The sequence below is a fragment of the Anser brachyrhynchus genome (assembly GCF_964034855.1).
Source record: "Anser brachyrhynchus genome assembly, chromosome: 14".
Lineage (NCBI taxonomy): Eukaryota > Metazoa > Chordata > Aves > Anseriformes > Anatidae > Anser > Anser brachyrhynchus.
Genome location: NC_137709.1, coordinates 203,578 through 226,225, shown reverse-complemented (window position 1 = coordinate 226,225; position 22,648 = coordinate 203,578). Strand labels below are relative to the sequence as shown.

General features: G+C 41.2%; 1 protein-coding gene across 3 annotated transcripts in view; it reads left to right on the top strand.

Moving 5' to 3' along the window:
• The first annotated feature begins 2 nt into the window (after nucleotides 1-2).
• Nucleotides 3-22,648, top strand: part of KDM3B (lysine demethylase 3B) — a 57,282-nt gene continuing 34,636 nt past the window's right edge. Inside the window, exons 1-8 of one of the 3 annotated variants that reach the window (XM_080555225.1) lie at nucleotides 3-296; nucleotides 11,127-11,294; nucleotides 12,691-12,804; nucleotides 13,273-13,378; nucleotides 14,323-14,447; nucleotides 15,785-15,853; nucleotides 16,813-17,391; nucleotides 21,147-22,389. In XM_080555225.1, the coding sequence (XP_080411351.1) occupies nucleotides 126-296; nucleotides 11,127-11,294; nucleotides 12,691-12,804; nucleotides 13,273-13,378; nucleotides 14,323-14,447; nucleotides 15,785-15,853; nucleotides 16,813-17,391; nucleotides 21,147-22,389 (2,575 nt within the window). In that variant the 5' untranslated portion in view covers nucleotides 3-125. Of the gene's footprint in view, nucleotides 297-7,201; nucleotides 7,337-7,420; nucleotides 10,190-11,126; nucleotides 11,295-12,690; nucleotides 12,805-13,272; nucleotides 13,379-14,322; nucleotides 14,448-15,784; nucleotides 15,854-16,812; nucleotides 17,392-21,146; nucleotides 22,390-22,648 lie in introns of those variants that run through there. The other 2 variants (XM_080555226.1, XM_080555227.1) reach the window with 2 other exon arrangements.

Here is a 22,648-nt window from a genome sequence, read left to right as displayed (position 1 = left end):
GCCGGGAGCGGGGCGGGCGGCGCTCGGAGGCCCAGCGCGGGGCGGTCGCTCGCTCGGTGTCTCGGGGCGGCGGCGACCGGTGGGCTCGGGGCGGCGGCGGCGGCGGCGGCTCCTGCCCGGCGGGGATGGCGGACGTGGCGGCCTCCCCCGTGGGGAAGCGGCTCCTGCTGCTGCTGGCGGCGGGGCCGGGCGAGGGCGAGGCGGCGGGGCCGGAGCCCGGGCCTGCGCTGCCCTCCCGGGCCTGGCGGAGCGGCACGGTGCGAGCCATGAGCGGGGCCGTGCCCCAGGACCTGGCGGTGAGGCCCCGGCGGCGGGCGCGGGGGTGGCGAGGAGCCGCGGGCGGGGGGCGCTGGCGGGCCGGGCCGGCCGCGCGCGGGCCGCGGCCTCCCGCCGCGGGTGCGGGCCGCTGCCGGGCAGGGCTGCGGGGCGGGCGAGGCGCCGGGGCTGCGGGGCGCGGCCTCCCCGGGGGGTCGCGGCGGCGCCGCGCCGGCGACCCGCGCGCGCTGCCCCGGAGGGCGCCGCCCCGGGGGGCGCCGCTCCTCGCAGGGCCGCACGGGCCGGGGAGCGGCGGGCCCGGCCTAAGGCGGGCCCGGCCTAAGGCGAGCGCGCCGCCGGGACGGCCCCGCGAGCTGCCGGGGCGCGGGGCTGCGGGGCGGGGGGCGGGGGGCTGCCGCAGCCGGGGGGTGCGAGCTGCTGCGGCGTGCCGCTGCCGCGTGTGCGCGCGACTTCTGGATGCGGGGTTCTGGGAGGCCCTTACGGGTTCTCGAGCAGCGTCGGTGATGCTCCGTGTCTAGAGACGCCGCTCCGAGCTGGGCTTAGCGGCTTTATTGTCTTCGGTTCTGTTTTCAGCGGTAGCGATTTGTGCTGCGTGTAACGTGTTTAAATGCTTTTCTTGGTTTCATTTGGCTTACTTCTAGTAAGCGCATTGAAACTCAAGTGAAGACTTGCGGAAGAGTTCTCAAAAGACATCCATGCTGTTTCTCTTTGTGTGTGCCAGTTCTCCAAGTGTTCATCGGGAGTGAAGACGTGCTCTGGAGGTGTCTGAGAACTTTGGCTTTTAAAATGACCCGTGGTACAGGAATGCAGTTGTGTTTGTGAAGAGTTTTGTCGGCTGCCTTTATGATTAGTTTAGTTTTGTTGTTGTCGCAACAAGTTCTTTGGGTTTCTTTGCGGAGTTCCAACACTGAGAAGTTTTCTTGCCTTCTTAAAATGACGTTGCTTTCTTAGCCCTGGTTTTAGGAAAAGCGTCTCTTTCTCTCTCTTACCTAAAGGTGCCTTAGTTCATATAAGAAAGAAACTGGGGAAGACCGTGTTTTTTAGCAGAGAGCAGATTAGAACAGACAACTAAAGCTTTGAGTAAGAAGTAGCATGTTGGTTTTAGCTTTGAAATTCCTGGTGGCCTGGCCTGGCACCCCCCAGCTGTGGGGGAATTGTGGTGATGCACTCTAGCTGATGCCTTATTTGTCTAAGGAGGGAAAAAAAAAAAAGCTTAGAAGAGGGGATCTTCAAAAGTAAATTGGGAGTGGTGTGGGAGACTCCACCTGAAGTGTGGAAACATACTGGGGCTAAGACCTGATCTGAAGAGCTACTCTTGTAGAAGACTGCATTTGACATGTATCGGTACCTTTGCATTATGGTCCCATCTGACTCAAATATGACTATGATGTAATGAATTTTTGCTATTTCTGATCTTACAATCTTACTACTGTTTTGGTGGAAGGACTGGTGGACTGTGTGGGGTTTTTTTGGTTGGGTGTTTTTTTTTTTTTATGGATCTCTGCCCAACAAAAAGTATTCACTTGTTTCCTGGTTAGTTGTTGCTGTTCAACCATGTGACATCTGTTAGACTGTTTTGAAAAAGGAAAAATCAACTTCTGTGCTTGATAGCATAGGAAGTAGTTTGCTTTCTTTGTGTGTGTGTGTGTAAATTCATAACTTTCATGTTCCTAACCTAGTTCCTTTCATCAGTAATTTTTCAGTCAGCACTGTTTCAGTGATGCAGCTGTCTCTAAACACTGTATTCTCCAAGGCTGTGAAAGAATTCTTAAATGTGAACTGAGTAAAATACTTCAGGTGGATTTTTCATAGTTCTGTAATGTGGAATATTTAATGTTGTCGTGGAACCTTCCATACAAAATGAACACCACTTTGACAATAATTGGTACAAGGGCTGGGAGGCACGTCCTGCAAGGAGAGGCTGAGGATACCTGGGTTGTCCAGTCTGGAGAAGAGGAGGCCAAGAAGCAACCTCACTGTTCTCTACAACTTCCTGGGGAGGGAAGTGCAGAGGGAGGTGCCGGTCTCTTCTCCCTTGTCACCAGTGAGAGAACATGCATTGGAATGGCACAGAGCTGCACCAGAGGCTCAGACTGGACATTAGAAAGCATTTCTGTACTGTAAGGGTGGTCAGACACTGGAACAGACTTCCTAGAGAGGTACCTGATGCCTCTTGCCTGTCAGCGTTCAGGAGGCATTTGGATAATGCCCTCAGTAACATGCTTTAACTTTTGGTTAGCTCTGAAGTGGTCAAGCCGTTGGATTAGATCATCTATGAAGGTCCCTTCCTACTGAACTATTCTACTAAGATGTATTATCAGAAACGTTGTCTTTTTTATAATTCACTCAGCCAGAAGTGAGGATTTGGCACCAGGCAGTCAACCACACTTCAAGGAATTACTGTTCTAAGATAAAGTAATAATGTGGATGAGGTCTGAAGAAAGCTAGAATAAAATGTGTTCTGCTCTGAGTGACTGAAGTCTGTGTTTTCTTGTGGTGTCCTGTAAAGGTAGTTTCACTTAGTAGCCCATAGTCTCTTGTTGGCTTTTAAGAAATATAGAACAGTTTTATATCTGTGCCTTTCCAAGGCAGGAAACCAGAGAATAGGCAAAAAGTATAACATTTAAAGTGTTTCAGAAAGCTGCTAAAATAGTCTTTTAATATTGGAAAAGCAGTATTACTTTAGATTACTACATGTTTTTTGTGGTGTCTTCTTCATAAGCAATTTCATGGAATAAAGCTGATATTTAAGAATTACCTGAATTGCGGAATAAGCTCAATTTACTTTGCAAGTATCAGAAATATTTGAGTTAACCACAGATATCAGGGCGACCTTATCGCTCTCTACAGTTACCTTAAAGGAGGCTGTAGAGAGGTGGGGGTTGGTCTGTTCTCCCACGTGCCTGGTGACAGGACCAGGGGGAATGGGCTAAAGTTGTGCCAGGGGAGGTTTAGGTTGGATATTAGGAAGAACTTCTTTACGGAAAGGGTTGTTAGGCATTGGAACGGGCTGCCCAGGGATGTGGTTGAGTCACCATCCCTGGAGGTCTTTAAGAGACGTTTAGATGCAGAGCTTAGTGATATGGTTTAGTGGAGGACTTGTTAGTGTTAGGTCAGATGTTGGACTAGGTGATCTTGGAGGTCTCTTCCAACCTAGACGATTCTGTGATTCTGTATTTCAACTAATTTCTCTACGTCACTTTATGCATCCTCCAGACTGTAGATGAAAAATGCTGCAACTCTACAGGACTGGATTTAGATCTGTGCGCCCTCAAGCAGTTTTGGGATGCTACTTGAAAGCCATGTTGGCAGTAGGGAAGAATGTGGTGAAAAAGTACATATACTGCCCATATCGGGTAGGGTGTCTGCGGGTACACGTCTGCTGCAGAATTTTCATGTTACCTGATTGGGACTGAATAGGGAGCTTGTAAAGGCATTCAGGTTGCAATAGATCTGGAAAGAAGAGTTTGCATGTGGGGAGTTGAAGCTGGGACACCGTGCAAGTGGCAGGAAGGTTCACAACAAGCTGGGATTATATGGTATCAGTTGCTTTCTATGCCACTCTAGTCAGTGTCAATTTCTTCTGTCCTGCAGTGATCATTCTGTCAGCAAGTTACTTGCGTGAGTTTGCATGTCAGAAGGGTATCTAAGGGTAATAGACCGTGGAAGGTGTTCCCGTCTTTGTCTCATTCACTGCCTCATATTGCCGCAGTTGAAAGCAGAATACTGGGATGGATGGACATTGTTCAGGCCAGTAGGTAGGGCATATCTTTAATGCTTCTTGATTGAAGAGAGTTGTAGATAGACCAACAGGACATTGGTTTTTATTTTTTTAAATAAATTTTTACTTGCTTTGCAAGTAAAATACTGTTCTTTGAAGGAGAGCTGACCGCAAAGCAGCGGATGTACATTTTTTCCACTCACTCTTTGATACTTTCTTGGTGGCCTAAGTACAAAGTATTATGAATGCTTTTTATGCCACATTTTCTTCTGATGGCTGGTCTGTCTTCCAAGATGTGAAAGATAGACATCAGCATGGGAAAATCTGCATTCATCTGGTGAACAGCGTCTTTTTTGTCTCCACTGACTGCTTTTCTCAAGAATCAAGTGTCATGAGGGATTCTGTAACTACTCATTTACAGTGAAATGCAAGAATCAGGGATGTGATAAGGGGGGTGGAATGCCTCTGCAGTTGTAAGTTGTGCAAGTCCCTTATTCCCCATCAGCTGGATAGGGAAGAGAATAGGAAAGGTAAAATTGCAAGAACTTCTGGGTTGAAATAAAGATGGTGTAATTGGTAGAGCAAAGCTGCGTGTACAAGTAAAGGAAAGTAAGGAATTAATTCACCACTTCCCAGTGGCAGGCCAGTGTTTAGCCACCGCTTCCAGGAAGGCATGACTTCATCATGCGTACTGGTTGCTTGAGAAGACAAATGCCGTAACGCTAAATATCCTCCCTTCTCCTATGTTTTCCACCCAGCTTTCATTGCTGTGCAGAATGCCACGTGGTATGGGATATCCCTTTGGTCAGTCTGGGTCTCAGGTGTCCTGGCTGTCTCTCTTCCCAGCTTCTTGTGCACCCCCAGCCTCCTCACTGTCAGGGCAGCACGAGAAGCTGAAAAGTCCTTGGCTCTGTCTAAGCACTGCTCTGCAACAACTAACACATTAGTGTTTTTGTCGATGCTTTTTTCATCACAAATCCAAAACGCGGCACCATACCAGCTACTGTGAAGAAAGTTAACTACCCCAGCCCAGCGCATATGTGCAGCCATGTCACGTTCTTACGGAAACATTGGGAGAAATCTTTTTCCAGTAAGACTTAGCAAGTGCGGTGTAAGTTTGTGTATCCTTTTCTGTTTGGTCCTTGAATAGTTTTTTAAAATGGTCATAAAATGTGCTTGGTTATACAGTAACTTCTCTTGATAGTGTCAGAGTACTCTCTACACTTGATGCTTAATGCTTCCAGTTTCGACTGCTGATTAAAGAATCCAAACAAAATTCTGTTTTTCCTCTGCATAGTTATTGTTTCAAGGTCGTTGTGCTTGTGACTTCAGTTGCATGATGCTTCATGCTTTCGCTTTCAAACCATCGTTGTCTATATCTAATAGTTTGTGCTACTTCCTTTTGATTAGATGCCCTGTCTAATCAAGGCATTGGACTTTTCTATCAGTGGCAGGATTACTTTCTTCTGTAGTTTGTAAGTATGTTTTCTTTTGAAACTGTTTTTATTGTACTTACCTTTAGTTGGAAAAAGTCTTACTACTTACCTCTTGTTATCATTGATTAACTAACTGATGATGCTTTTGTGAGGTAGTGCTGCTTGGTAGCGACTGCCATGCGTTGTCAATACTTGCTGCCAGGAGTCCCTTTTTTGTGTCTTGCCTATACTAGATTATGATGCTCCTTTTGCGAAACAGAAAGATGGGAAACTTTCCTTGTATAGTTTTCCTTCAGTTTTTGAATGTGTGTGGGTTAGGATTAAAGGGAGGACAGGATTAGGCGAGGACAATACGTTGGGGGTCTGCTCCAGGCCAGCTGACCAGGTAGAACAAGTAGACGGGGCCCTCTAGAGGCAGATAGAAGCTGCCTCCCGTTCGCAGGCCCTGGTTCTCATGGGGAACTTAAACCACCCTGAGACCTGTTGGAGGGACAACACAGCAGGACATAAGCAATTCAGAAGGTTCCTGGAATGCGTTGATGCCAACTTCCTTCCCCAAGCAGTAGAGAAGCCAATGAGGAGAGGTGCTCTGCTGAGCCTTGTTCTCGCCAGCAATGCAGGGCTCGTTGGGAATATTCAGGTCAGTGGCAGCCTTGGCTGCAGTGACCATGAAATGCTGGAGTTCAAGATCTGTAGGGCAGTGAAAAGGGTGAATATCTAGCTCACAGCCCTGGACTTTGGGAGAGCAGACTTTGGCCTCTTCCGGGGTCTGCTTGGTACAATACCATGGGATAATACTCATCAGCCTGGAGAAGAGAAGGCATGGGGGAATCTTACAAATGTACATAAATACCTGAAGGGAGGATACAGTAAGGACAGAGTCAGGCTCTTTTCAGTGGTGCCCAGTGCCAGGACAAGAGGCTATGAGCACAAACTGGAACACAGGAGGCTCTGTCTGCACATCAGGAAGCAGTTTTCCACTGTGAGGGTGATCAGACTTTGGCAGAGGTTGCCCAGAGAGGTGGTTGAGTCTTCCTCTTTGGAGATACTCAGAAGTTCTGTGGACATAGACCTGGAAATTGGCTCTAGATATCTCTGCCTGAGCAGGGGGCTGGACCAGATGACCTCCAGAGGTCCCTTCCAACCTCAACTATTTTGTGATAATTATTAATCTGCATCAGCCTTTAAGCATAGTTGTTCCATGTAGTAATTGTGGAGTTTTTGGCCATATGTTCAAATCCATTTGTTATCTGTCTCAATATAAACTATTTCAAAGGTGGATTTTTCTCCTTGATTTTTTCCGTAATTTTCCTAGTTTTGGGAATCAGCCATTCTAAAACACATAGCAAATATATATTTCAGGTAGATTTTTTTCTTCTTTGCTTGTAAGAAAAGATCAGTAATCATGCTTCAAAGGGTTTTTTTGTGCATAGGTGTAAACTTCATTGTTGTCTGCCATAATGGATTCCAAAATAACACTTTGGATGCATTAGCTGTTGGAATACTGCTGTAGTTTAATTTTTTAGATCTAATTAATGGTGGTACTAGCTGCATGAGATCTCAGATGTCTCGCAAGTTGAACTCTCACTATCTATATCTACCTTCTTATTTCCTCTCCTATTTGTTGACAACGGAGTTCTTTTCTTTCTACATCTTAATGAATAAGAGGTCATGGACAAACCTGTTACCCAGTTTCACTTGGTAGTCTGCAATAGATTCCTACCAGTGCCTCCTTTCTGGGCATAAGTACTATTATTCCAATTTACAGATGGGGAAACTCAGCCAGTGAGAATAAATGGCTTGACCAAGGTCATGCAGGAAGCCTCTGATGGAGCAGGGAATTGAACCTGGGTCTCTGGCTACTCTCTAGCAACTGATGGACCACCCTTCCTTTCAAAACTAGGTAAAATTTAAGACCATTTTAAGGGATATTTTTGAACTTGGATTTTTTTGCCTCCTTTTTTTTCCTAATTATATAAAACCCTAAAATGTCAAGTTTTTCTTATGTTTTTCGTAGATAGCATCTACATTAGTTCTTTGTGCAAATTATAATGCAATAAGCTCCAGTAGTTCTGTCAGAAATCATGTTTGGAGCCTGTGTCATGTGATGAAAATGACCAATATCTGTGTCCTATATATACTGCGTCTTTTGTTACTACTTTTGTAGTGGAACTGGTGTTAGAAAATTTGGGGAGAAATTCTATTTGAACCAGGCTATAGTTCTCTAGAGTGTATTAAGACCTGAGTGTTAGTGTGACAGCTACACAAAACTGTGCCTTCTAGACAAACACTTCGGGCTGTCTTTGTATATCAAATAAAGCAGAGCAACAGCTCTGCTTTCTAGCGTCACTTTTCTTGGGACAGACAGGCAAATAAATAAAAGGGGGGGAAGCTAGGAGAATTACAGGTGTTCGTGTACCCTCTGTTTTTCTGAGTTGCAATAACACTTCTTGTAGATTAAAAAAAAATTACTAAAATTGTTATTCTTCATAATTAGATATTGCTTAAGGAAGGCATTTTTTGGTATAGGAGAACTTGGAAAATCTTGCAGTTGCATGTTGTCTAAGCAGCATCATTTTTTTCTTTTATGCAATACAGACATACCAGCACTAATTGCATATCTTGTTGATATCATCAATAACACTGTTCAAAAGTTTTGGCATTAGAAAAGCACAGTTGCTGTTGTTATCAGTGGGTTGTCTGAACTAGTCGTGAGCAATCGTGGAAGGGTCAGCAGGTGGTAGTATATGTGACCCCACAAATTGCAGGGCCATTGATATATTGGAGAGGTAATTTATTCCAGGGTTTCCAGGGCTTTAGCATGCAGACATTTCCCTTTTGACTCAAAAAAAAATTTTTTTTAATTAAAAAAAAAAAAAATTTAAGTTTTCAAATTAAACTGAGAACCTTCTTTTTTTTTTTTTAATCTATAATGCAACATCTTTGCTTAAAGCTTCTGAGTTTTACAACAGAGGTAGAGTATTGCTGTTTATGACTTTACATATCAAAAGCGAGTATTTGTTATTCACTCCCCAGTCTGTCTAATCTGTCCTTGCTTTAGGCTTATCTTTCAGGATTCTCTTAGTGGTTTTCTCATACCCACTAGGTGTATGAGGCATCAGTTGAAGAATATGCTGTAGTTATATTCTGTAGTCATACAAAGTAATGTATGTGCAGTGTGCTCTGCAAGTCAGCTTCTGCTTCTTGCATACCCAGTACACAGAAAGCAGTTTCTATTGTAGATTCTGGAAACAGGAAGTGAAAATGTAGCCGTTTGTCTTGAGGCTTGCAGTCCTTTGGTGTGATCTTTGGGAAACTACTGGCATAATTTTTCCTAATGCGATGTGTGGTGTTGCATTGGATTGGAACAGCTGCTTTCCATATCTGTGTCGAGGAAAATACTCTACCTGGTATTGGTTTAGAATTAATAATGCCTTCCTTTGGTGGTTGTAAATCAAAGTTTGTCAGGCTGTCTGTGTGTATATATAATATATATAATATGTATTCCTTCTTGTATAAAAGAATAGTGTATATATATTATATACATAGTATTTATTGCTTCTTGTATACCAAAGTGGAAGAAAACCTAGTATTGGACATAAAGTGTGTAAAACAAACTTGCCATGACTTCTCTGTTTTGCAAGGAAGAGAGATGAGCTTAATATGATAATGTTGTAAGACTTTGCTCTCTTTTTGACCCAGATTCTGGATCTGAGGTTTCAAAAAACAAAGCAACAACAAAAAATGCAAAGTCTGTTTTCTGAGTTAAGTAACAGAACCATTGCTACTGCTGACAGTCGCGGTATTTCTCACAATTTTTAGTAAGCATCCTAAAGAAAAGTGGAACACCCATCTTGAAGTTCATCAAATACTATTTTTTCTAGGGCTGTGGTGAATTTATTTTTGTTCTGTGTTGTTTTGTGTTTTAAACCAAGGAGTAACTTGTTACATTTGGAGCTAAAAGTAGAGCTTTTCCAATTTATCAATTTGTAATGATTCATAGAAGTGTGAGGTGTCTCATAGGTTAAGACTGGAAGAAATTTACATATAGTCTGATTTCACGTGTGTCACAAGTTGACTCAAGTGTTGTATAAAGTAGTAAATTAATAGGTATCGTTATTTCTTTGGGACAGAGCAGTAAGCTTTGCTTTACTGCTTGTTTGAATTTGGCTGCCTTTATTAATCCTTGTCAACTACTTTAAGGGGTTTTGCTAGCAAGAAGTGTTTTTTCTGTGTAGTTGTTTATAAAATCTCTATTCCTTTTAATCAAATTCTTAAGTATCTTAAGAAAAGATGTGTATTTCTAGCATCTAGCTAGCATCATTCCAGAAGTTCATTTTGGCCACTTTTTTCATATAACATAAGAGAATGATAAGATGATTACCTGACTAATATCGTACATACAAACAAGCAATTCCGCTTTCTACTCTTAACATGATAGTCCTTTCTTAATGTCATATTTTACTGCCATAATAGCACAGATATATTATTAAGAAAGGTACAGGCCCAGAAACAGAAAAGGTGTTTAGTCAAACTTTCTTCATTGATGTAACTTGTTGAATTTGAGGAAGGATATCTGGAAAAATAGTTGTCTTTCTCTGCAGGGCAGCTTAGGAAGTAATGGAGATCAAGAATTCATCAGGAAAGCTGCTTCATGTTTTTTCCCTCTCTTGCTGGACAGATTTTGAGTCTGGAGGAAGGGGTGGGGAAGAGGAGAATGAGCGGTCTCCAATACCTCTATTAAAGAGGATTACTGGTAAAGCAGAGAGCGGTCTGTTACCCTCAATGATCTTGCAATTATTACAAAACTCTGTTTTGACTATCCAGATTAAGGTCTTTCTTAACTGATTAGGAATTTCTTTCTGTTCACCTGACTTATTTTTGGTTATATGTGTGTAGTATGTAAGTTCTGTATTTGAAAGATTGGAATGCAACTTCATTTTAACATTTAATAGCACTAACTGTTAGGGCATGGAATGAGACTTGTAACTTGTTCCTGTTCTTAGCATTCTTGCAGTATAATTGCGTATGGACTTGATGTTTGCCATTTGTGACAGGGAAAAATGAGGATGGTATCTGAGAACAGTGATTTAGAATTGTAGTGCAATTTATGTTGTACTTACAATGTCATTAAAAATCTAGTAAGTATTTCTAGATGCCATCAGAAATACTTGCATTTGATTCAGGAAGTTTAATGTTCAAGGTGACACAAAACTTCTGATAGAGAGTGGTTTTCATAAACACAGGCTTTCCTGTCTGAAGGATTAGATTCGGTAAATGTCACTTACAAAGTTATCTGTACTGATATACGCCATCTGTTGAAATGCCAAGTGGGTGTCTGTAAATTCTCTAGCAATCCCAATGTACAAGAGGCTTGCTTTGGGTCACCAGTTGTATTTTGGGATAAATAAGTTTCAGATCTTTAGTTTTGTGCGGAGAAATGCAGCATTTGGAACCAGTAGTGTGTGTTTGGGGGATAAATAAATTTTCATAGTTTAGTAATTGCTGTGAATTCTAGTCCTGTTTCTTTTGAAATATGATAGTTATGCAGATGTGATGGTTCTCAGTGTTATCATTAAAATACTAATCCCAATTTTTCTGATTAAAGCTGCTGTATTCTCATCAATAGGGATTGTAAAAATTGATTTTTTTTCTACTCTGTCTGAAAAGGGCTAAATTATTTTTTTAATCAGATCTTTGTGGAATTTGATGGCTGTAACTGGAAGCAACATGCCTGGGTGAAAGTCCATGCTGAAGAAGTTATAGTGTTGTTGCTGGAAGGATCACTGGTTTGGGCACCTCGAAATGATCCAGTTATGCTTCAGGGGACTCGAGTCTCACCTACACAGTGGCCTGCACTGGTGAGTATTTGACCAAAAAGTTCTTGTATCCTCAGAGATTTGCATGGGCAGTACCATGAAACACAAGGCTTGAATAGTACACCACTCTGCAGGTACCAAAAATTGCTTGGAGACAGGCTTTTTGAATGGTAAATAGGAGAGAAGGTAACTGGGAGTTTTAGCGCCCTTGGAAAAACATCTGAGAGGCACTTGCTTCTAGTTCATGCCCCAGAAATTGAATGCTGTTACCTCACAGAAATGAAGTATCTCTTACCAGTGTGTCTGAAGAAATGTGATAGATACATCAAAGATTATTTTTCCCTATTTTAGAACTTTGAGTGTGATAGGATTTTTTAAATTGTGAGAATAAGACTTTAGATCTCTGCTTGAGATCCTACTCTCTGCTTTTTAATAGGGTGTGGGCCCATTGAAATGTGTTTGCCAATCAAGGACCTTGTGCCTTGGTAGAATCTGAACTTGTTTTTTTAAATGGACACTTGGGCTCAAAGCAACAAGTTCAGCACTGCATCTTGCTCTGAGGGTTTTTTTACTGCAGTTGTCTTAAGTCAGAAGAAAGCCAGACCTTTACAGTAGAGGTTCTTTAGGCAGTGTTTTTCCTATAGGCGAGTTTTTTCCTTTCAATGGGAGGATAAATGTGCACTGCATTTGATATTCATACTGTCATGTACAGGAGAGTAGAGTGTGAACAAATTTGATGATCTATTAAGGCAAAAATGTCATACATGATTTTAACACATGATTATTTAAGTGTGGGCATGAGACAGATTACACATTTCAAAGACTCCAGTGGTTGGCATCTTCCTCTTCCATCAGCAAGTTATATTGTAATGTTATCATTCTGATTCTGCTAGATATTCTTCCATTAGTAATTTGTTCTATGGTTTGTACTATCAATAGCGCACCTGGTATGAACTTCATCTTTGCTCAGAACAGTAGCAAGAAATGCTCCCATTCATTAACGTGCCTATGAAGTACTTGCACTTAACTTCTGTGCAGAAATGAAAACACTCCTTTCAGAAGGCTATACCTGAAACTTGTAGCATAGTTTGAACTGTTAACCCAAGTTTTTTTTTTTAACCCGAGCATCAGAAGGTGCTTACCTATGAAAAATCAAATATCACGAAACACGTTTTCAGTTCTGCTTTAAGTTCCAGTGACGATGTGGAGCCAATTTTCTGCAATTTCTTGTATTGTATGTTATATGACACACTTGCAAGAATTATTTGCTTAGACATAATGAGTAATAATTTGCATTAAAACTCAGGTACTAGGAAGTGCAGGTTGAGAAATGAAATTTTATTTTTTGATATTTAAATAGCATATGAAAACAACTGCTCTTGGTCTATATGTGTGCTTGGTCATTTGTATAATCTTCATTTTCTGTTCTTTACCACAGACCTTCACTCCTCTAGTGGATAAGCTAGGTTTAGGCTCTGTGGTCCCAGTGGAGTTTCTTCTGGACAGACACTTACGTTTCCTGTCTGATGCCAGCGGATTACGTTTGTTTCAGGTATTTGAACTGTGTTCAGATTAGTGCAAATTTAACTTCATGCTCTGTGTGACAATCTTTTTCTTTTTAAACTTCTGTGCTGTTCCACTTCCATATTCTTGTCTTCCTCCACTTGCTGCCCTATCATGTCTTTGGATTTCCTTTTCTGCTTTTCCAGGTACATACATTAACCTCATCTTCATTCTTAAAGTCCTGGTTCCTGCATATCTTGGTCAATTGGAGAGCTGTCTGTTAAGTGTTGTGTAGATGATAATTGCAATGGATGTTTCACAACAGCTTTTCCATAGCTAGTCCCCTTGTCCCCTTTTTTTTTTCCTGGCATGTTCAGCAATGTTTCTTCTGAATTTTACTCTTGTTTTTGTTTTATTTTATGTCTGAAAGCAGTCCAAGAAGAGCTCTCCCTCAAACTCATGCCTCTTTTACCTTAAAGCACTTTACTTTTATATTAAAACTGTTTGTTGTTGGCAGATGGGAACAGAGAGTCAGAATCAGATTCTGCAGGAACAGCCTTCACTAAGAGAATCTGTTAATGCATTGTTCAGTGACCAGAAACTTCAGGAGATATTTAGTAGAGGTAATACTGTGTTTTTCTTTCTCAGAACTACTTTGACTGTTGGGGAACACTTACGTTATTCTGGGATTTGTGAAGGGGAATAGTAATAGTATCTGTTACTGTTGGTTTGGAAAATTGGTTTTCTGTGTTCTTTTGCAAGCTCTTTACAAGGAATCATTATTTTGAGATGAATGCCAGTAAGTATGCTACTGAGATACAACTGGAATTACCTGCTGTGTATGATCACTGAAGATCTGGTTAAAGGAGGACATCATACTATTGATAATGTCCATGTATTTACAACTTTCTTGATTTTAATCTTCCTTGTTTTGAGTTTTTAAAGTTTTGGTGCTGTTCTATGATTCTGTTCTATAATTCTGGAATTTTAGAAATGAAATTGCTCTGTAATTGTTGATTTTTTTAGACCAGAGAAGTTTTCCCTTTGTTATATCAAATTCCTTCATTTTTATAATTAATGTATGAATCATTTAAGTTGCAAATACTGTGTGACCAAGGCTGTTCAGCACAGTGGTAATACCCTAGTTGTTATCTGGATTGCATATTAGGATTTAAGCCTGATTGTAGCTTTTGGTTATCCATAGGGATCTTCTAAATCAAGTGCTAAAATAATTTTTCCATCCAGAATTTGGGTTCACAGGTTAGGTGTCCGCCTTAGAGGTAGGCCACTGTGTTATGTTTGAAGGGGAACATAATGGGGATTTGGTGTCTGTTGGTTTAATAAAATATGTAAACTGAATGAATTTTTCCTTTACAGTAACTTGGACTTATATCTATGAGGGCTTATTGACATCTTACAGTAGAATGAGTTGCATATGCAAAATGTATAGCAGAAGCCCTACCATTTTAATTTTGTTCCACTTGAAAGCTGGCACTTCTGTGCACGTATGATCCTTGTATGACGCTAAGCTTGTCTGGAAGATGTACTCAAAGTGCTTCTTTTGCAGTTCCTTACAGCATCCAAGGCCAAAGAGTTAAGGTTTACCAACCAGAGGATGAGAATAGCTGGCTCTGTGGTGTTGTGAGCCATCAAGACCCAATAACTCGTCTTATGGAAGTGTCTGTGACTGAGGTAAAAATATTAAGCACTGCTTTGAGAGTTCTAAAATACCATTTCTCAGTGTTTCATGGAGAATGACAGCTTCACCAAAACTTGAACTTCTGGTTCTTGGCTATTTGATTGTTTTTACTGCGTGTGTGTGTGTTTTATTGTGTGGGCTTTATGGATTTTTTTTTTCTGTTGTAATGACTTCTCCCAATAAATGATGATACACAGCCCACTTGTATAAAAGAATCTGTGAGAACTCCTTTGGAAATGAGCTCTATGTGAAAAAATACTGACTATTGAAAAAATTTGAGAGCTTGTTGTTGTAGAGAAAGCTCCTTTCTGGGTCTGTAATGCTGTGTTTTTTCTATTCCATGTCTCAACTTGTATCTGACAGGTTGCAGAAGTAGTTTGAAGCAAGTGCATCACAGAAGATGAAGCCTTAGTCTAAACAGATTTGATTGGTGTAGTTTAGTTTTGGCTGTATGCCGTGTTACAATCAGTATTTGGTTTGCTTTATGTGATTCTGGAGTCTGACAGGTTGCTCAGCCTTACCAGCAGCCTGCTCCTAGCAGCTTCCTTTTTCAGGAGCAACTAGAACAGGTCTGTGGGTCTGTGTGGAAATTACTATAGCAGCGTTCTTTTTTTTCCCCTGTAGCCTTTTCCATATGCAATAAAATACATGCAGAACAAAGGCACTGAATCTGTATGCATGGGCAGTAATCTTGCACTCTGAGTACTAGATCTATTGCTGGTAGACGGAAAAAAATATACCATGTATGGTTAATAGTTCTAGTACTTTGGAGAGACATTGAAATTGTGGAGTATGTGCTTTCAACAGATGCATGCCAGGAAATAAGCCAATTTATTGTGTATCAACTGTCAGATAAAAAGGTAACCTTCAAGCACAGCTACAAAGATTGGGTAGTTATTGCTCATTTTGGGGAGATACCGATGGGGATTGTTAGCATAAACTGAGGTGTTTCCTTCCAGTAGTCTTTTCTATATCTAGCAGAGTGAAGGTGCAGAGTACTAGAACAATACTAAAATGGATTTAGAGAGATGTGCTTAATGTAACGAGAGTTGCAAATAGAGTTGCTCAGTAGAACAAATATATAAGAAAACAATAGTAGGAATCAAATCTGAAAGTTTTATTGACTAGAGAAGGAGCAAAAGGATAGAAGGTAAACTGAAAGGTTGTAGTGTTGGTAAGAAAATAGACAAAAAAGACAGGGCAGATGAGAGATGGGCTGCAGAGAGTTTAAGGTCTCTTTATGTTGATACTATATTGATGCTCTGAACTAAAAACTAACCTCTTCTCTTGTTCCTCCTACCTCCTCAATATCAATCTGCATAAAAATTAGAGTGGTGAAATAAAGTCAGTGGATCCTCGACTGATTCATGTGGTGATGGATAACACTTCTCCAAGTGAGGTACTGCGGCAGTTCAGATCTTGTGTATACAGTATGAAACTTGGTAACGATCTAGATATAAAACATCTAAATATCAGTATTCAGTTGTTCCCATGTTTATGTTCACTGCGGGCTTTTGGTAATGCAACTGAAGGAGGAAAACTTTCTTTACCCCTCTGAGAAATGGTCATACCTTCCTTTAAACAATCTGTTTTCTTTTAGTTTAGGCCTGTTTTACTAAGTTCAGCACGGGTATTGTAAGAGTTCAGTAATCAGAGTGGTTGTGTTCCATTTGAAGGGGTGGTTCTCTAATAAAGAATGTCCATGTGCTCAGTGCCTTCGTTTAACAGGATCACCCTTTGCTTTTCCACAGACCATGTTAGGCATTTAAAAAAAAAAGAGAGAAATATACCATCTGGCCTCTCTGAAGCACACTTGTATGCTAGTGGCATTTCATTGCTTCAGTTGAGAGATTACATGATAACTTCTGGACCTGTTTTTATCCTGGTCAAAAGGGCATGTTATATCCTACGGTTAAAAATTACAGGCTTCAGGTAGTGAACAAGATGTTTGCCCCTGAAAAGAACCATCAGGATGAGACTTGTTGCACAAGTTATTGCGCAAATATCTTTCGTACATTAGCAAGAATTACGTTGGCCATGTTTTGTGTTCCCCAGAATCTGCTATGATACAGTATGTGCTGCAGCAAAATAGCGCAGCTAAAAAACTTACTATGTAGATCCTATCCTAGTTAAAAAAAACAACAATAGCAAACGAAAGCAAAAACAAAACAAACAAAAAAACCAGAAGACTGTTCATGCTTGTGTTCTGTGTTCCTGTCATATCTTCTAGATCTGTTTAAAAGAAATGTCTTAGTTTAGAGTAGCATAATTATTCTTCATTCTAACAGAGAAAATGATCTTTGAACATGTAGACTTGTTTGTTCTGTTTAGTGATTTTTGTGGTTTTGTCTGTTGTAGGGAGCGGGCCTTAAAGCAGCTAAATCATCTAAAGGGAAAAAGAAGAAAGAAAGTTTGGAGGGAAAAGATGGACGGAGGAGAAAAAATGCTTCAGATTCTGGGTGTGATCCTGCAACAAAGAAGCTAAAGGAGAAGGGTGAGGTGGATAGCAATGGCAGTGATGGAGGTGAGGCAAGCAGAGGTCCTTGGAAAGGAGGCTCCAATAGTGAAACAGGACTGGATCCAAGGGCCAAGCAGTTGCCTGCATTCGTTCCTCAAATTAATCGCAATATTCGCTTTGCCACTTACACCAAAGAGAATGGTCGAACACTAGTAGTCCAAGATGAACCAGTTGGTGGTGACACAGCATTACCCTTCACTCCATTTTCTGCTGTGGCTGGACAAGCGTTACTAGTTGGATCTGGATGTAAAGAGGCAGGAAAATCACTGGAACAGGTTAGCCAAGGCACAGTGACTTCTTCAACCACGGTTACTACAACTGCTTTGACACCAACAACTGTGAGAATCTCTGATACCAGTTTGCCAGCTGTTACTGGACAGGACAAATTGAAAACAAACCGATCACAAGCCCAGGGAGAGGTGAGTAGCTCATGATCCAGCATGTTCAAGAAAAATGCATATTTGCCAGCAGTTCTTTTGCAACATGTTCCAGGTACAAAGTGTGTACATGGAACTGTACTGAACTACTTTTTCTCTTGATTAATCCCTCCTTTTCAAAGAAAATAACCTTTCTATCATCTGATCTAAGAAAGGATCCAAAAGAAAATGATACTTGATAAAGGACTTGTAAGAGACAACTTTTTAGTGAACTTTTGAGCACTCTGGTTTTATTCAGCTTTAATCTGAGAAATTACACAATGCAACCTTAAAATGACTTTGAGCACTGTACTTAATGTAACTCATTTTGTCATGTCACATGGAAGATAACCTACTTAAAATATCTTGCCTTTATATCAACAAATATGCATGAGAACATGAACATTTAAGTTATATGAGGCTACATTTTGAGAACCCTTTATAGATTGCCAGTTTGTCTCTTAGAACAAAGATGTGTCCATAGTAGAAAAAATGAGCCAATAGCATCATATACTATCTGACGCTGAAAGCAAAGAAGTAATTGAAACATCTGAGATGGGTATCTTTAGGTATTAAGAGCTCAGTAGGGAAGTGGCTCAAGGATTTTTCAGTTACATGCCCTTGTTTTCAATGGGGAAAAGTAGAAGGGAAGCTTCTAATTTTTAAGTAATCAAAGGAAAGCTTATAAAAACAAAAACAAAACCCCAACTCAGTAAGGAGTACAGGAAAAAAAAACAAAAAACAACAACTTTCTCTACTGTATAAATAAGTGAATATAATAGAAGATGCGCTAGAGATTCCAATGAGATTTCCAGGAGTTTAAATGGGCTGCTTTCATCTGTCTTTTGTATTGGCTAATGGAATTGGGAGGGAAAGCAAAATGTTTACCTCAAGATAAGGATTCATAGACGGTAATGGATAAAGCAGAAATTAAGTTGCAAAAGACAGGAGAGTTGCATAATAACATCGTTAGATAACATTATGACCTTTGTTATTCATTTTCATCTCTTATTCCCTGTCCGGAGAAAAAAAAAAGAGTTGTGAGCAACTACAGATTGCATAAGTGAACAGTCAAAATTGTATCTGTCGTTGTTGGTATTAAGGAAATACTTTAATTGTGCTGAGAAATTCTGGTACCACTTCTCCTTTCCTTCCTCTCCCCAAACCCAAATCACTTTTAAATCATTATTAATACTCCGGCTTTATAATCTGCAGGTAGACTACTAGACAAGAAACTAAGCACCGTATCAGACAGCTGGGGAGGGAATCACACACAAAACCACCCACAACTACTTTTTTTTTTTAACTGATGTGTCGATATTTTGTGTGTTATTCCTTTGGACTATCCACTTTGTCACAGTGTGATCTGGAACCTTGAGCTTAATAAGCTTGGCTTGCATTCATATTCATATGCGATTTAAAAACTGTTACGTTTAATGTGATAATTGTAAACATTAGTACAAATTATTTGTATTGAGACAGCTTCCACCCCTGCTTGCTTCTGCTTTGTGGGAGATGGGGGGAAGGCTGGGAGGAGAAGGAAGATTCCTGTTTATGAAAACAACTTTGACTTCAAAAAGAAAAAGCTGCAATTCCAATATCTGGAAGAATTGGAATGGAGGATACTAATATATTGTTAAAGTTACTAAAAAGAGGTTGATAAGGAGGAACAATCTAAACGTGAGTTTGCGGCGTAATAGGTGCGCAGTGACACTAATGACCAATAATACATATTACACAGAGGCTGTAGTTTTAATTTAGCATGGCCTTGGAATAAAAGTGTTAATCATGAGCGTTAAATGATGTAAAGAGCATATACCACCTCTTCCTGCTGCCCGGCTCCTGGAGCACAGCATGGTGCCCCAGGGCCAGGCCCAGGTTTTCTGCCCAGGCCGAGGGGTGCAATTGCTGCTTTCTGGTTGGCACTCTCACACATGCCACAGGCTCTCCATATTCTCAAATTCTACTGGTTGTACCAGAACAGAGCTGGTGTCTGAAAGATACCCTGGCACCAACCTAAGCCCCCCTTTTAATGGGCTGGTCCAGCTTGAAGTTTGCTGATGCTTGGGGAAGATACATGCCTGAACCAGTGTCTGGGAGTAAAAGACACCCACTCACTCCAGGAGCTGCCACCACACGACAGGGTTATCCAGTCCTCCGATCCAGCTCTGGTAGCTGGCACCAGTTTTCACTTGCATGCATGGAGGTCTCACCAGTAGCTGTCACTTAGTCCTTACAGCACACAGAGATAAATATTTAAGATTTAATAAGAAAATATAAGATAGGACAGACTGCAGTGATCAGGCACAGGGCTCAGCCAGACAAGTGCACTTAAAAGCTCCTCTTATACCCTTTTTCCGCCTACCCCACCTCTTTGTGCCTCCTTGCTCCCCCTTTGCTTGGACACCTCTTTGTGGGTTTGTAGAGCACTACTGACTCCCACACCCTTCCCAGTTGGGGACCCCCTGGTTAACAGTCAGGTGCGAAGTGCTGCTTGATCTTCCTGCAGTTTCTAAATAGTCTGTCAATTACTGTGAGTGGGAGGTTTGTTTCTTTTAATTGTCTATGTTTCTTTTGTTAGATCTGTGTCTTGGTGTATTTTGTTTTCTGGCTTTTCCCTTTTTCCTTAATCTCCAAATTGAGGAGGCCCTTCATCAGATAACCTCACTGGAATAAGCATTTTCACACTGTCACTCACATGCCCTCGTCAATTACTGTGACTGCCCAGGTTTTGTCATCACTGTACCACGTATCATATGTTGGTCAGTCTTGTGTTCCCTTGCATTGTTGTTTATGGCTTCCTCCCTGTCTTATTATCCCTTGTTGCATTGGAAAAGGACCTTTACACTTAAAGGAGGAGACACTGTCCTTCTACATACTCTAACAATGAATATTCCCTATGACGAGATTTCTAAGTTGAAATTCGAACAAAAGGAAGAGAACCAACAAGTTAGTCACAGAATATAATCACAGTAGGATTGACTGTGAGAATTGAAAAATCTGAATAAATTGAGAACAAAAGAATATTCTGTTTCACAGTGATGGAAACTTGCAAGTAAGAAAATTTTTCAATATTTAAAGATGATAAAAAATTAAGCCCTTTGTCCTTAACCTCTACTGAGCAAATCCCCTAGAGAGCACCTATTCTTAAGCATCTGTGTGCCAGTCAGCAGATGTGTGCCTGGCCTGTCATCAGGAACAGTCTATTCAGTAACTGCTAGAGGCGTTTATTTAATTAACTTTGCAAACTAAGTTAAGTATTTTAAGGGTGCTGGTTAAGTAGAAGCTTATCAGGATGGTCCTGGGGGAGGGTGAGTACTGAAACAGTGAATGATTGAAAGGACAAATTTGCTGTAGGAGAGTGAATGACGGAAAGGTACTTTCAATTATAACTATCCATTGATTTGAAACGAAACAGTCAGCATTTTAAATTGCTTGTTTTTCTGTGAATTAGGCAAACGTGTCTTGTGTCTCACTTTTGTTCTAAAACACAAGTCATTAAGTATTCATTTTTTCCATGTGTCTTCACTCCATAACAGACACTTAGCTCGTTATTTTCAATAGCTTGTAAGTAGGAAAAATTATTCTAACAATCTTTAAAGAAGTCTGTTCATTGTAAATAGTACTTCTACTAGATTTTTTTTTTTTTTACTGTAGGTGGATAAGAAGAATGCTAGTTTTGTAATTAGACCAACCAAGGTACTGATGAATCAAATAAGAATCCTTTATTAGGCTAATGCTTTTTAATTTTGTTTCAGAATTCTCGAAATTCGCTTTTGGCTTCTGGATTTGGAGTCTCTCTCCCAAGTGCTTCCCAGACGTTGGTATTTGGGGGTGGAAGAGGCCAATCAAATGGAGTGGTGACTCCAGAAAGCAAGCCTTCTAGGTTTACTTTTGGTTGTAGTACTGGACAAGAAGCTCAGAAAGATTCTGATCTTTCCAATAACTTGTTTTTTCAATGCATGTCCCAAAATCTACCTTCCAGTAACTACTTCACAGTCATTTCGGAGAGCTTGACTGAAGATGCCTCCAGTCGGGACTCATTCAAGCAGTGTACAGAGAATGTGGGTGCTGGGACCTGCAAAGGTAAAATTCTTTCAGCGGACACTAAACCAGGAGCCCAGTCTGGCAGTTCTGTGGAGCGGAAGCTGCCTGTGGAATCCATGCCCACCCTTACTCCAGCCTTTTCACGAAGCCTGTTGAATACTCGCCCCCCAGATAGTCATGAAAACTTATTTTTACAGCCCCCAAAGCTATCAAGAGAGGAACCCTCAAACCCTTTTCTGGCATTTGCTGAGAAAACAGAACTTAGTCCTTTCAGTGGCTTTGCATCTTCATCTCAGACAGGGGTTTCTACTCCATCTACACCCGTGGGTCATAAGGCTACTTCTGGCTGGCCAGAATCACTCACATCTACAGACGCTTGTCTAGCTAAGAAGAAAACCTTGTTTATAACAACTGATTCCTCAAAGATGATCTCCAGTACTCCTTGTTCAACAGTTGCTGTTGGTGTTCAGAGTCCTTCCACCGTAGGGAATGGCCGTTCCAGCTCACCAAGCAGTAACCTGACACAGCCCATTGAGATGCCCACACTTTCCTCCAGCCCAACAGAAGAAAAACCAGCTGTTGGGCCTGGCCAGCAGGACAATCCTCTTCTGAAAACATTTTCTAATGTGTTTAGCAGGCATCCACCTGGCTTTTTCTCTTCACAGTCTGAATTTCCACAGGAGAACAAAGCCCCCTTTGAAGCTGTGAAAAGATTTTCTCTAGATGAGCGGAGCTTGACATCCAAACAGGACTCAGACTCCAGTACCAATAGTGACCTATCAGATTTGAGTGACTCTGAAGAGCAGTTGCAAGCCAAGGCTTGTATGAAGGGAATCCCAGACCACTTGATGGCAAAGCTAGGTCCCAATGCAGAACGCAATGCTGAATTGCTGCTGGGGAAAGGAAAAGGGAAGCAAGCCCCAAAGGGCCGGCCTCGCACAGCTCCCCTAAAAGGTGATGGCTTGAATGTAGGTTGCCTTGGAAACAAAGGGGTGGGGTATTGTATTTCTCCTGTATGATGAACTATGTGAAATAGCCGCAGGTGTAAACCTCATTTATGCTGGGTAGCTAACATACAAGATATTTACAAGGTTAAAGCTTAATACTTCTTGTATACAAATTAATGTGTTCACTTTGAGAATTGTTTAAGCATATATATGTCTGGACAAAACTGTTATGCTGCAGACTTGAAAACATTAGATTCTTTTTGTGT